Genomic DNA, 14,919 nt, shown 5'->3' with positions numbered 1-14,919 from the left:
ACGTACTTTACCTAATAATTAAGTTGTCTCATTCGGGGACCAAATTTATGCGTCTTTCTGAAACCCACAAGGGACGCGTGCTGCCCATGTATAATATAATCCCAAGATCGTATATGGACAAACAAAACCCGAAAGAGCGAAGAAAAAGAGAAGGGCTTATAGGTAAGGGACGAAGACCGAGTTAATAGGTAAGTGGAACAAGAAGAACGACGCTCCTCCCCGGGACTTTATGATTAACGATTGCTCTGCGAAAACGACCGGCCACACGGCTGCGTGCGTTACCGGAGCTCCTCATCGTGAGACTCCTCCGCCAAAGGCCGCATGAGACGGCTGAAAGCTCTTCTCGTCGTAGTCCAAGTCACTTTGTGTGTGTGTTTGCTTCAGTCCGCTCTAGTGTCCCATCGCGGTTGTTGTTGTTGATAGTCGAGCTATTTTAGTTATGTTGAGTTGCGAGTGACGCGAGTAAACGTTTCTCGTGACGTATCTACCACTTCTGGGTATGTTACGTGATCGACATTTCCGGTTGATTCGATCGAATTTTATTTATTTACCTAGGAAGGGATAGAAAATTAATTGAGATGTTAAAGGTAAGAATGAATGTTAATCTAAAATACTGTTTCATGATTTTGAAAATTTTATTGATTAACATATAGTTAAAATTGATTTTTGCAACATAATTTTATCAAATACTCGTAATTATTCATGTTTAATCAAAAATAAATAATGCTTTTAATTATATAAATTATATAAAAGCTTATAATTATATCATTAAAAATTAAATGCATCTTAATTTCTTAATATCTCCTTAAATTAATCGAATAAAATTTGTTTACAATCCCGTTAATGTACGTAACATCCGGTATGATATACAAGCGCCATGCGCCACGCATACCTATACACGCACCTTCTTACCACCATAATCCCGAATGGTGTCTTGGAGAAGGATTAAAAGTATCGCGGAATTTACGACCAGAAACGGTCGCGTAGTATCTGTCAGTGATCCACTATTTATGTTACTCCGTTATAATGGTATCTCTTCATCAGCAGACTGTGCTAAGTTTAATGTTTACGCAATTCCGACTTACGCGAAGTCGTGTACTACGTACCTTTTTTAATTTGGAAGTACTTCAGCGACACACACGTGTCTGTAAGTGCTCCGTATTTATTTTGATTTTACGACAAAGTTTTATTATTATCAGTCGAATTGAAGACTCTATGTCTTTGAAGAAGGTTCTATTGTTGTGCTATAGAGTGTTTTTATACAGTGTTTAACTACATCTAATTAAAATGTTTGTAAATGTTTAAGCTTTAAGTGTCGGTAACTTAAGTACCAAAATCGTATACACTATAGAGGTTGATATCTCTCGCAAGAAATCCGGTTCTCGTAAAAAACCTGGTTTTTCAATAAACATAAATATGAGTGAAATTCTCCTAAAGATAGACTCTTTAAGACTTATCCAAATTAAACAAGAGTTACAGAAACTCGGACTTAATGATGAGGGTTCTAAATGCTACCTAAAGCAAAAACTTAAAAATGCGTTAATTTCCAATCAAAATAACTTAAACGAATCATTAAATATATCTGACGAATTGAATGAAACAATGGAAAGTGTGGTTACGGTGGTCAATAAGGGGAAACCAAGAAAACATAATAGACTCTTTTTTAATCTTTTAAATAAAATAAAGTCTCTAGAAGACAAGGTCAATTTGTTGTCTGTACAGCTTACAAAATATATAAAGACTCAAAACAAAAACAAGAAGTTATCGAAGGCATCGTCAGACAATCTGGTTGTGGGTGATGTCAATAAGAAGAAACCACTCCCGAAACTACTGAAAACGGCTAAATGCAATTATAGTGTCCTTACAGAGATACCCAATGTACTGGAGAAAAACACATTGGTGAAACCAATCGAACTATCCATACCATGTCAATCCGCATCAAAATCTCCTGGGATAAACCATATTTCTCAACCAATGGATAAATCGAAAGTTTTAATCCTGGGGGACAGCCATGCGCGAGGTTCTAGTGACTTTTTGGAATGTTATCTGGACAAAACAAAATTCGATCTACTCACTATATGTAAGCCTAATGCTGAGTTTGCTGCTGTATTGGATGGTATTGGTAAGATATGTCGCGATTATAATAAAAATGATTATGTTCTTGTAATTGGCGGTTGTAATGATTTGCTAAAGGGTAATGATCCGCCAGCACTAGTATACCGTAAATTAAAGGCTGTAGCTCGTCAGTGTAATGTTTTGTACTTGTCCGTTCCGTATTGGTATGATAAGAAGGAACTTAATTTTAGCATTTATAATTTCAACTGCAAAATTTTTGATTTCTTTAATAAGATTAGTCCCAGAAATAAAAACTATTATATAGACGCAAACACTGTTCTCTCATGGCGTGATAAAACGAAACACGGACTCCATTTGAATGCTTCTGGGAAACGTAAAATCTTTTCACACATTGCAAATCTTATTAATAATGATCATAGTGAGTACCATAAGAAAACTAATGCTGTGATAAATATTGACTGTTTACCCATGCAGACTAGCTCTAAGGAACAAATATTATTAAATAGTAACGAAAATTTTTACAACTACCGGAGACCGTGGAAAGTGGCGTAGACTTGAGGAATGATATAATAAATGTATTTCACCTAAATATCCAGGGCCTTAGGAACAAAATTAGTGAACTTGATGCTTTCCTTTTTGATTTTCCTGTAAATTTTGATGTTTTGTGTGTTTGTGAACATTGGCTCAGAGAGGATGAATTGGAATATGGTATGAACATTGCTGACAAAACCGTTGCATCTTTTTTTAGTCGTTCTGATCATAAATGTGGCGGTGTGTTGATACTAATTAAACGTGAATTTTCCTTCATCCCTCTTTATAACATTAATAAATTATCTGTGGAAAAACATTGTGAGATGACGGGTATACTGTGTAAAAAATTTGACGTAGTGATAATTTGTGTCTATAGATCCCCTTCTGGTGATATTCAGTCATTTTGCGACATTGTAAGCTCGGCATTGACTATGTTACGCCATCAGTTGCGTGTTGTCGTGGCGGGTGACTTTAATGTATGGTTTGGGGGTCGGAGCGCTGACGCGACGATGGTGTGCGACTTGTTTGTGTCACATGGTTTTGTTCCGACAGTGTCCCAGCCTACTAGAATAAATAATTGTATTGACAACATATTTGTTAATTTTTCTACGAATAATTTCAATACTACTGTGATTGAATCAAATTTATCAGATCACAGGGCGCAAAGTGTTAGTATACCGACACATCATGTTAAAGAAATTAAAACCTATAATACAAAACTGCACAGGCCTCTGACACTAAGCGGTAGAATGAACTTTTTTAACATGTTGAATCAATTCGATTGGAAAATTTTGAGTGAGGTTCCTGATAGCGTGAATGATGCATATGGAATGTTTCATAATGTCATTATGGGGGCTTTTCATGCGTCTTTTCCTCTATGTAAAATAAATTTCAGGTCTTGTGATGACGGCCTCAATTGGTTTAACAACAATTTGAAACAGATAAGGGATATGTATAACTCTTCTTGTGAGCTTTATAGAAAATTTAAAATGGATGACTTACTTCATGCTAGAAATAAACTTAGAATTCAATATAGAAAGGCGATTTCTGATGCAAAAAAGAAGGCTTCGAGTGAAGTTATTAAGCAGAGCAAGAATAAACCAAAAGCAATGTGGAATCTTATTAATAATACTAGGCGTAGTGGTATGAATGATGACACTTCTCATTTAAACCCTAATGAATTAAATAATTTTTTTATTGGCATTGCTGACGAGGTGGTTCGAGGTTTGCCAGATTCAACTGTTTGCGCTATGGACGTTTGTCACACGCTGCCTCCAGAAGGCGTGTACTTTTCGTGTTGTGAAGTTACGCCGATTGAAGTTCGTGATCTGCTTTGCAGTTTAAAATCTAGTAACTCTAAAGACATTTATGGCATTTCTGCAAACTTTGTGAGAAGTAACACCGGCCTATATGTGGCGCCCCTTACACGATTGGTGAATCTTTCCTTTTCATCTGGCGTATTTCCTGACTTATTAAAAATAGCTAATGTAATTCCAATTTATAAAGGCGGAGATAAGAATAACAATGCTAATTTTCGTCCTATAAGTATTCTGCCCACCTTTTCCAAAATATTTGAAAGGGCCCTTTTCAATAGAATCATCGCATACTTGGACCAAAATAATTTATTGCACCCTCATCAGTTTGGCTTTCGTAGGGGTAGGTGCACCTCTGACGCGGTAGTTAAATATGTGAATATCTGTCTTGACAGCTTTGAAAAGCGTGAATACTGTATGTCATTGTTATTGGACTTGTCTCGCGCATTCGATACAGTTTCTCATCCAATTCTTATTGATAAACTTCGCAATGTTTATAATTTTGACGATAAAAGTGTTGCTCTAATCCGATCTTATTTGTCCGGCAGAACGCAACAGGTGACTTGTGGTCAAGCGACATCGGAGAGAGTCAGTTTGACTAGGGGTGTTCCACAGGGTTCTATCCTTGGTCCTCTTTTGTTTTTGATGTTTTTCAATGACTTTCCGTATTATTTTAGGGACATTGACTGTTTATTATATGCTGACGATGCCACATTAATTATCCGAGGCAATGAAGCTGAAGAGGTCATTCAAAGATCAGAATTGGTTCTAAATAGAGCACGTAACTGGTGCATCGCGAATGAGTTGTGTTTGAATGATGGGAAAACAGTCAGAATGATTTTAAGTCAGAGAAATTTTAATTTTACTAATTTTGGTAACCCGTCGTTTGGAAAATTCTTGGGAGTTCACATAACCACTCCAATATTGAAGTTCGATCATCATGTTGACGCTATAAGTAAGAAAATTTCGAAAACATCTTTTTGCTACGAAACCTTATTGTCAGGGTGGAACTAGAAGTAGTAAAAGCCGCTTACTTCGCGCTTATACAAACCCATATATCTTACGCCATTTTAGCGTGGGGAAACACTCCCGCTAGCAAACGGGTTTTTAACTTACAGCGTAGGGCCCTAAGAGTTGTGGGAGGCCTGGGATACAGTGAGGACTGTCGACACATCTTCGTGCGTTTAGGCGTTCTAACCCTGCCATCTATTTACATATTAAATTGTTTATTGTATGCTCTGAACAATTTCGACGAGCTTTTAAATCATGCTGATGTTCACAGATATGCAACTCGTAATCGTTGTAATGTGTATGTTGATAAGTGTAGATTGAGTATGACGCAACGGGGTCCAACATACATGTGTCAAAAGCTATTTAATAAGTTGCCGTTGAATGTCAGAAGTCTTCCGTTTCTTACTATGAAACGTAAACTGACACATTTCTTGGTTTCGAATGCGTTTTACTCCGTCGATGAATTTTTAAAATGTAATATTGATATTTCTTAGTAGTAAATGTGAACCTGTAAATTGAACTGACGAGTGTAAGAGAACTATCTTATGGCACAATAAAGATTATGATTATGATTATGATTATGATTATGATTACGTGAGTATGTTATATTGGGGTGTTACGTTACAATTTATGTTTGCGCAACGGTAGTTGAGACAATGAACGATTAAACCTTACCTTATTTTGAACGAACACATTACATTTCATTCACATTTCATTCACTCTTATTACGTATTGTGTACACACATTTGCAGAGAGATTCAATAGTTTGAGATAACATTCTGTTTCTGTTTCTACTGTTATGATCTCTAATTAATATGGTAAAATAATTACACCGTTTTGGGGTTTTGAGTATTAATTGTGGAAAGGGAATGATAGCTTATTAGAGATGCTAAAAATACAATAACGGTCTAGTTTTTCGTTAATTTCTATTTAACCATATGTAAATTATAGGTATGCACGACCATAACTGCAGGAATTTGCGTTTTTTTCATGTTTTAAATGTGCACCTTGGTTTTATGCATATGTACTTTTAATGGCTCCTTTATGTTTTCTTTTTTCTACCATTATAAAGTGTGGTGACCTCTTGGTAATATTAATTTACATAGATTTCAAGAGCTTGGAATTAACAGACTGTGACTTATTTTTTTGGATTATATTTTACGTTTAATATAAACATAAAATTATTGATTTGCAGTAACGATATTTCCGATCATTGCTGAGAAATGTTTTATACGTACACTGATTTATTACATTTTCTTTTAGAGAACAGCATTTTATGTTTTAATAATAAAGTTAATAAAGGTTAACTATGAATAACGATATATACAAGCAAAATATCATTAATAGTAAAAGACAGCTATAGTGCCAAATCATTAATAACTCAAGGTGGACATGATTCAAGTAATTAAGTTTTAAAATAAATTGAATATCGTGTATCTAACAAGATTAGATAAAGTATTAAATTAAAGAACCAGTTGCATGGGTTGGGAAAGGTATTGCGTAAACGATCCTACTTGTATCTGCGTAATCATTTGAATTATTTGTTACCAGGAACATGTTTAGTAATTCTAATAGATGTTTATAATAAAATACAATTTAGATAACACGATTTATAGGATTTAGCAACATGCATGGTTCTTTCAATTTACTCACAATTGCAGCAAAAACTTAATAAGAAACAAGTAAGAAAACAAATAAGAAAACAGATTTAAGAATAGAAGTAACAAAGGGGGATTACTATTGTACCAAATTCTTTTTTACATATATTCTAGAAGATTCGGGAACATTTTTTCTATTGCTAGAAAATCCAAGATCAATTGAGAACTCAAGTTTATGATTGAATGATTTCAGAATTCAGAGCAATTTTCTCTTTTAATTCTAGTTTGTTGTTACTAGTTGGTTCTTCCTCTTCCAAAAGTTTACTCACATGTAAGGTAATAGGTTCTCTTATCAAGAAATGTCCCTGCATCCATCAATAAATATGAACAAGTGTATCAAAACTGTTGCAAGTTTACATTGAACAAGGTCAAGACGAGTTAGCAAGGAACACTTTTGAAAATTTCGTTAGTTTCAACTTTGTAATAATTCCTTGGTTGAAGTCCAACTATGTATATCCCCTCATCTATAAATACCTATATAGATTAGTCTCGTCATTGTGAAAATTGAGGAGATTAGAAACCATTTGATGGAGATGCGTTAAAAAGAGATGCCGTTTGTTGCAGATCTAAGCTTGAATTGATTTCTAGAGTTTTTCCTTGCAAAGAGGTTCATCATCAACATAGTTGGTATCATCGTTTGTGTAACTGCACGTGAAAGTAGCCATCTTCGTCCATTGGGCAAAATATTAGTCAAAAAGGTTACTTGTCTAATTTCCGAAATTTATCATTGAATCTCGTTGACGCAAAATAGCTATCAAGATATGGTATTAGCAAAGTATTTGATTATAAAAAGTAACATTAATGCAATCTAATCATAAATCTTGTATTGTATAGCCAATAAAAAAGGCAGAAACTGATTCTAATCTCGACTTAGTATAAGTGATATCAGAATGATTGGAAATACCAAATGAGAAAGATTTAAGCCTTCTTTCTTATTGATTCCAAAATGAATAAATCTTCGGAAAATTTTTCATTTACAAATCTGACAAGGACAAAGAATCGCATCAGGCATCTGTAAGAGATTTTAAATGGCGTTAATCCAGGTGTCTTATCTTAATGAGTATTTTGCATGTTTTAGAATGCTGGGTGAAATAAGGAAAAGGCAATGTAACCTTTTAAAAAAAAAAAACCGTTTTTTTTTAAATTCTAATAAATTTTATTAATTAAGTTGGTTCGATCTAGTGAATGATATAGTTTTGAAATGCCAGTATTTTTTATATCTTTGAAATAATTGTTGACATTTTACCTCCCTTTTGGTTTTGGAGAAATTCTCCTTGCTCACATCTGGTTACAGGAAAAATGGTCCAATATCAGAACAAACAATTTCTTCTCAGATGTCAAATTTGCAACATTTCTGTATTAAGGTTCGGTACTGAGAATAGGTGTTTAGCACCATTACATATTATATGATCCTTGTTAACTACTTATTTATTTCCAAACATATTCAACGTGTTCAGAATATCTGTTTAAATTTCCATGCTGCTTGTTCCTTCCACTGTATCATTTTCAATAAATCTTCATAAACCTTTCTTTATGGAACATAATCTTCATCCTCAAAATATACTTCATACTCAAATAATTATTGCGTCTCAATAAACATGTCAAGACTGCCAAACGGATTGCTTATAGTAAATTGAAACCGGATTTCAAGTCCAAAGTTCAAAATGTTTATCTTTTTTTAATAATTCACAGATTATCTTCACTAATCTATCACTATCTTCTTTTTTATTTTAAAAGCCTCGTTTTACACAGTTGAGTTAACAACGTGAATTTAGCGTGACGTACAAATGCACGCTACTTGTTCTTTGTTCCATATCACTTTTCATAAATTTCCATAAACGTTTCTTTGTGGCACAAAATTTGCATCCGCTGAAACATGAGTCATATTCAAATAAAAAAACGGATTCAATTTTGTTTGATTTGCAATCAACTACTATTATAGTATATATTATATACTTTACGGCCTTGTTGACAAAGTGGAATATAAATAGTTAATTACTTTTTCAGATTTTTGTTTATCGAAGAAAAAGAAATGTATAGTGTAGGTAGCACACTTCGTTTTTTCCGCACGTGTTTATAAATATCCACCTGACACCGGTGGGACCTCAGTAACGCTACGTGCTCATTTGAAATTCACCGTGGCGTAAATTATAGGATTCGCGTCGACAATAGACGTACTACAAGAATAGTTTAAATTCTCGTCTCGTGTACTTCCCGTAAGAGTATCTTCTTCTCTGGAATCAGCGGAGGTCGCGCAAAAAAAGGCGCAGCTCGCCGTCTGCGCCGTCTTTGAGGAGATTCGTATTTCATTCTGGGGGGTGAATAATTCACATTTAAAGGCAGTAGAATAGCGCGCGTCCCACGTTACGCGAACGGGGTTCTTAAATGGATACCGGCGTGCACTCCAAATCGTTTAACAGGTTTAAGTCTTAAGGCAGGGAACTTGGTGTATTATTGTTACGACAATGCGTTTCGAAACGTTTATTGGTGATTTTAAAACGATTGATAGAAGTAGAAAAAAATATCTCTAAGATAAAATCTTTAAAAAAAAAAGTAAAAGTGTTACTGGAAATGTTGAAATGCTAATGGTTGAATATAATTAGTGTTTGTTTTTTGTCGTAAAACTGTTTTTTCTGATCAGATATAAGTTTCCTAATCAAGAATAAAGTACTACAAAAAAAAAGGAAAAATCATGACTATCCTACTCAAATAGACAAGGTTAAATCCCAGACGTAACTAGTTTGTACAAATAAGTACAATGGCAGTATATAGGTGTTTTTACTATCTTGTTCTCGGCACCAATTTAAAATTATAAACAGGAATCTAACAGAATAAGTAAAGTTTTTTTTCTAACAATTTTATTAAAAATGTTTAAGAACTGATTAACATAACGGGAAGTTTTCAAAATAAATTATCATCAATTATCTATTAGGTACTTTCACAAAAGCAGTTTTAAGTTGAAGTTTATGTTTAAAATTACTTACTTTATCTCTAAGATTGGGTAACGCTCGTTTGAGACGCTAGTACTATTTTGAATTTCGAACGGTTTAATTAACTTAATGCAATGGAACGTAGAGAATCGAAGAAGTGTATGTTATCGAGCTGTAATCGACTAATTGACGGTATCTATCAAACAAATTAATTAAGCCAGAACGCAATCTCCCATTGATCCGAAAGATAGAATTCGGAGGTTTATTGGAATGTCGTTAATGACTCTCCATTAATTTGAAATAGAATATGAAGAACCTAATGGTATTTTCAAATTAGAAAGTATTTTTTATTTTATGGAAAACTTCCGTAAAACTTTGCTCCGTTTTATGATACACAAGGAAGTTATAAAGATTAAACCTTATGATTGAGTTAAAGATAGCAATTAAATTATATAGATAAATACCCTTATTTTTTATTAATAAGGCTTTAATAAATATAGATAGTAATATAATACAATTCTATTTAAATCATTTATAATATTTTAATACATTCACTATAGAGAATTTATTTCCATATCATAAATGAATTACCTTTAATGACGTTAAGAAAAAAAGATATAACAAAAAGAAAACCGTTCACAACTACACGTTTGGAGTAGCGGTTTAAAGCAGAACCTTGTGTTTATAATCGGTAACCAGTAATTGCACGCAATTTGTAAAGTTGTCGTCATTCGATAAATTAATCAAAAAGGAAATCCTTCCTTCCTTTTCGTTGTTTTGGTGGCTTGCGTTCCTATTTCGTAAGAAAATTGTTGAATAAACATGATGGCATAATAAAGTTATCTCCGGTTTATCAATTTATTTTTATTTTCAGATAGAATTATAAATTCGATGCTAGAATATTATTCATGAAAGCCAACGAAATGTGATCAATAAAGTAATTATTGATTTATCCCGATGGGACAAAAGCCTTCACAATTGGGAAATGCCAACAGACGTCTGCCACTTTCATGGACTTTAAGATCTCAAAACCATCATCATCATCAACAAAATACCACAGCTTCGATTAAAAGCCAATACAAAACAAATAGAAAGTCCCCAAATAATACCGGTAAAGAAAACGCGCTAAATACAGAAGCACCATTGAAAGGAAGAAACTTAAAAACAATAACAAGTGTAAATAATAGTATAAATAACAACATTAATAATAACAAAATTAACTCAAATTCTATTAAGAATACAAACGTTACCGATGTGCAGTGCAAAATACTAAAAACTCAAAATGCTCCATTGAGAACCAAATCAGAACCTAACTTAGCAGCGGAAAAGAGAGAAAAGCACAAGCATAGAAGAAAAAGTTCTTCTAGAAGTAAATATGGAAGAACTAACGAGATACAACAGTTTGGTTATGAGATAGATGATGTGGATGAGTTTTTAGCTAAGGTAAGATGAATTCTTTTGTACCATTTATAAATCCCAAACCTATTTTCCGACCACGTTCATATTCTCGAAAGGAGCCATTCACGAAACGTTCACAGTTGTCTCGGCATTATTGATGAGAAAATACGCGGAATGCAATAAATCCCAAAATGGTGCTTCATCGGCACGACCTCGTAAATCCTCTTTCGTTCATGGCTCGACGAACCGATGACCGTTTATCATAAAAGGCCGAGTTTCCTTATTGTTGAAAATGGTAAGGCCCCGCAGCTAATGCACAGGTGTGAGTAACTGATTCATAAACCTAGTCATTATCCCATCATCTCACCCGCAATTAAATTGTCGAGAGTGATAATAATATGTTTAAACTTTTTTTTTATATTGCATAAACGATTTTCTATTTTAAATAAGAATTATTTGAATAAAGTGGTGAAATTGATAATACTAATCGTTTATCAACTTGGCGATTACTAATATTTATTTATTTTTTTTTAATGAATTCAGCCAGATAAGCCACAGGATGTTGATTTATCAGTTTATTTGTCAATATATTATTTGAAATTCAGATTCGAAATGAATTTTGCGTTTTTGTACGGCACCTGTACAAAAACGGCCATATCATGCTAATGATAAACAGTTTTTAATTCCAATCTATTCTTTGTTTTTGACAACAAATCTGTTTTTGAATCAGTAAAGATGAAGGCACATGTCCATGATTTCTGAAATAATTTATCTGGTCTTGACCCATATCTTTTCAATAGGGGTACAATTTGTCAGAAGTTAATTTGCTAAGCTTTTGAACACTTGTATTCGTCTCGATTTTGCTGCACATCTTCTTCCTACTTCTGGCTCTGTGCTTATGAAAAACAGGATTCTTTATTACTTTGATGTCACACAACATGTTGAGTCATACATGTTGACCAGAACACCTTCTTCCTACTTTTCTTTTATAAAACTATATGAATGTCTCTGTGCTTATGAAAATCAGGATTCTTTATTAGTTTGATGGCACTTAGATTGTATACTGCAATGGAACAGAAAATCTTAAATCTCACAGACAACGAGAAAAGTCTTTATGACGTCTTTATTCAGCAATCGCCGCAAACATTCACACATAACCATGCTTTGTACCATCTTTGTACCACCTTTATTTTGTTATCCACGACAGTGAAATAAGTCTCGTTTAACTGCAAAGTATTTAGTCGATGATGTTTTATCATTTATGTATTTATTGCCCCCAGTGGATATAGTGGTACATATAGTAGGACCTTATTTTTTAAGGATGCTGAACGATATGCCAATTTTCTATTGACAGAATTCGAAGGTTGTTTCGATGATATACCCAAATACGTCGCATTGTGCTTTGAACAGTTTGGTATAAGGTGTGTTGGAAATGTTGGCCCATTAACTCGCCAGACCCATTTAAGATATTTTCGTCTTCAGTTTTCTCCAACAAGTTGCTAGAGGTTGGTGGCTAGATTTAGGTGTAGTAACGAAGAAAGTGCTAATAGATATTGAATGAAGGTTGAGGAGAGGGGGTGTAGACTGTTTGGGGAGGGCTGAGGAGTCTTTAAACCATCTGTGACCATCCGGTGGATTGCGATGAGTTGAGGGAGGAAGTCATGGATTGGAGGCAAGTGTTGGGGGAGAGGGCGGAGAAGAGGAGATGGATATACAGATAATGTGGATATATCTGATATGTTATTAATATATGAATTATGTATTGTAATCCAAAACAGCTTTATTCTATAATTTTGTTCTACACTTCACTTTCTTACTCTTCGGTACTCTTCTTCTATACTAAGCACTAAAGCCGTTTTTCTTCATTAAACAAATACTCTTTCTTTTTGCCCATAATAATTCTAATTGAGTTAGTTGGTTCATTCCTTTTATATGTGGTTTAGTTTAGAATATACACCTCTATATTTAGAAGCTAAAACTTTATTTATGGGGATAGCTAAGGGTGGTTTGTGTTAAAATTTTTTATGTTGATTCAATTCTCTTTTTGACAACCTTCTCTGGTAGATAATTCTTGCAATATTTAGCAGCAAAATTTGCTCAAAAATCCAAATTGTCAGGAATTTGTAATCAACCAATGTAATCAAAATTTGAACAAACAATAGTCCATAGAATATCTTTTTCGCCTATAAATAACCAAATTTGAAACGGTATATAATGGCATTAATCGGGAACTTGCCAGAAAAGTAATATTGTTACAAGCCAAACTAGAGCAAATATTGTATCAATACCAACTCAGTTCATATCAATCATGTAACTTTTAATCTTCATTTTGAAACATTGCATAAATGTAACTGGAACAATTAAGACTTCCTTAAGAGTTTCTATGTATACTTTACTTTTTATTTAAGTATTTTATATCATACTTTTGTTCTATATTTCAAAATTTAAAATTTTGATTAAAAAATTTAATTCTCTTTACAAAGATAGCATCACCCTGTACTGTATGGGTAAAGTACTTTTCGTCGATCGTTGAATTGACGACGTTAATTCTTCAAGAAAATTACCCATAAGTGGGTGGTTAGCCTGCCCGAAAACGGTTCCCACACACACACAGACGTGTTTCTTCACACAAAATCAGATATTTACTCACACAAACAGATATTTACACACACACACAGATATTTTTACTCACACACATAAAAGATGCGACCTTTCTCAGTGCGTTTTATGCATGCGGCTCTCGTAGAACTGTAATTATAGGTGTCCGAGCGGCCAAAGTACATCAATCGCTTGAAGACCGCCTTAAAAGACCAATACGGTACGTTTTTCCCAAGACTGATTCGATTTTTTCGCCGAATTATTGGCTATTTTAACGTCCATCTGAAATTTATTGGCTATTTCAGCACCTAAATGAGGGATCCATTATCGATCAATTGCTCAAGTTAATTTGAATCGATTTTATCCTAAGAGTAACCGATATAATGTTGAGAAGATTACTATCGAAGAGTTGGAATCTTTTCCGCAAGATCCTCACGAACACGATGTAATAGTTGTTACGTCATTTAAAGCTGATAATTATACAGTTTCGTTCTATCGTTAACATTTTATAAGATCGTTAAGATGTCGGTTAAATATAAAATTGTAGGTGTTTAAATAATTATTTCCAATTTTTATTATTCTTAGGCAAGTATCGATAAGCCAGCTAACATTCCAGTTGTTCTCGCATCCCCAAGTGTATTATACCAGACCAGAGTTGGCGGATACCAAGCGGAGATATCCCTTCCTTTAGGAATGGTTGTGAACGCGGTCTTCAAGAACCAACATTGGCTTTACGTGCAAACTCCGCACGCCGAGGAAGGATATGTCAGCTATGCCGCTTGTTTACCTTTAGGTAAGTCTCGCAAATCATGCGATTGCCGTTCGTTACGTGTATGAATGAAAATATGGTCGGTTAAAGTCGTCCAAGTAACCCTAATTGACATACGTATAAAGTTATGTCGATATTTAACTGTTTAACTTAAAATTGTTTTTCTAGGAATTATTCCACCACCTGAAAATTCTTTATCACCCTGTTGGGAAAATAGCACAGATGTATTTCCAAAACCATCCGGTAACATGACGGACACGGAAAAGCTTAGTTCTCGATCGGAGTGTAGTGGTGGAAGATGCAGAAGTAGGCGGTCAAGAAATGCAACGAGTACATGTGGCGAAAGAAGTGTTGATAGACTTTATTTACGAGCGGCGGCATCTGCAAGAAATAAAGGGGGAACGCGACAAACTTTATTAATTATTTGTTGTGACTACGAGGGCGGTAGAAACAATACGTTGAATGTGGTGAAGGGTGACGTTGTGGTGTTGATTAGTACTCATGTGGAAGGGTGGTTTTGGGTTAAGAACAAAGAGGGTGCCGAAGGGTTTATACCCGCCGCCGTTGCTGGGCATGGTTTTTTGTAATATTCTGAAATAAAGTTTTTATTATTTGTTTTTATTTTATGTTTTATT

At 34.2% G+C, this 14,919-nt stretch overlaps 1 protein-coding gene across 2 annotated transcripts; it reads left to right on the top strand.

The window, feature by feature from the left end:
- Positions 1–260: 260 nt before the first annotated feature.
- LOC111426067 (uncharacterized) lies at positions 261–14,905 on the top strand. 2 transcript variants are annotated; one of them, XM_023060422.2, is made up of 4 exons: positions 261–587; positions 10,394–10,962; positions 14,101–14,308; positions 14,453–14,905. In XM_023060422.2, exons 2-4 carry the CDS (start codon positions 10,477–10,479, stop codon positions 14,869–14,871), a joined length of 1,113 nt encoding a protein of 370 aa, XP_022916190.1. In that variant the 5' UTR covers positions 261–587; positions 10,394–10,476; the 3' UTR covers positions 14,872–14,905. The 2 variants fall into 2 exon arrangements, with proteins under 2 accessions (XP_022916190.1, XP_022916191.1); XM_023060423.2 differs by lacking the exon at positions 261–587 and adding an exon at positions 861–1,102.
- Positions 14,906–14,919: the final 14 nt, after the last annotated feature.

The sequence above is a fragment of the Onthophagus taurus genome, chromosome 2 (genome assembly GCF_036711975.1).
Source record: "Onthophagus taurus isolate NC chromosome 2, IU_Otau_3.0, whole genome shotgun sequence".
NCBI lineage: Eukaryota > Metazoa > Arthropoda > Insecta > Coleoptera > Scarabaeidae > Onthophagus > Onthophagus taurus.
The sequence above is the reverse complement of the archived record's forward strand: the minus strand, read 5'-3'. Positions and strand labels throughout refer to the sequence as shown.

What these genes read in the sequence shown, in the direction of transcription:
- LOC111426067 (XM_023060422.2), top strand. Translation starts at nt 10,477, where the DNA reads ATGGGACAAAAGCCTTCACAATTGGGAAATGCCAACAGACGTCTGCCA. An exon ending in TGGATGAGTTTTTAGCTAAG is followed by an intron (nt 10,963 to 14,100) that starts GTAAGATGAATT and finishes TATTATTCTTAG; the next exon opens with GCAAGTATCGATAAGCCAGC. An exon ending in TGCCGCTTGTTTACCTTTAG is followed by an intron (nt 14,309 to 14,452) that starts GTAAGTCTCGCA and finishes TTGTTTTTCTAG; the next exon opens with GAATTATTCCACCACCTGAA.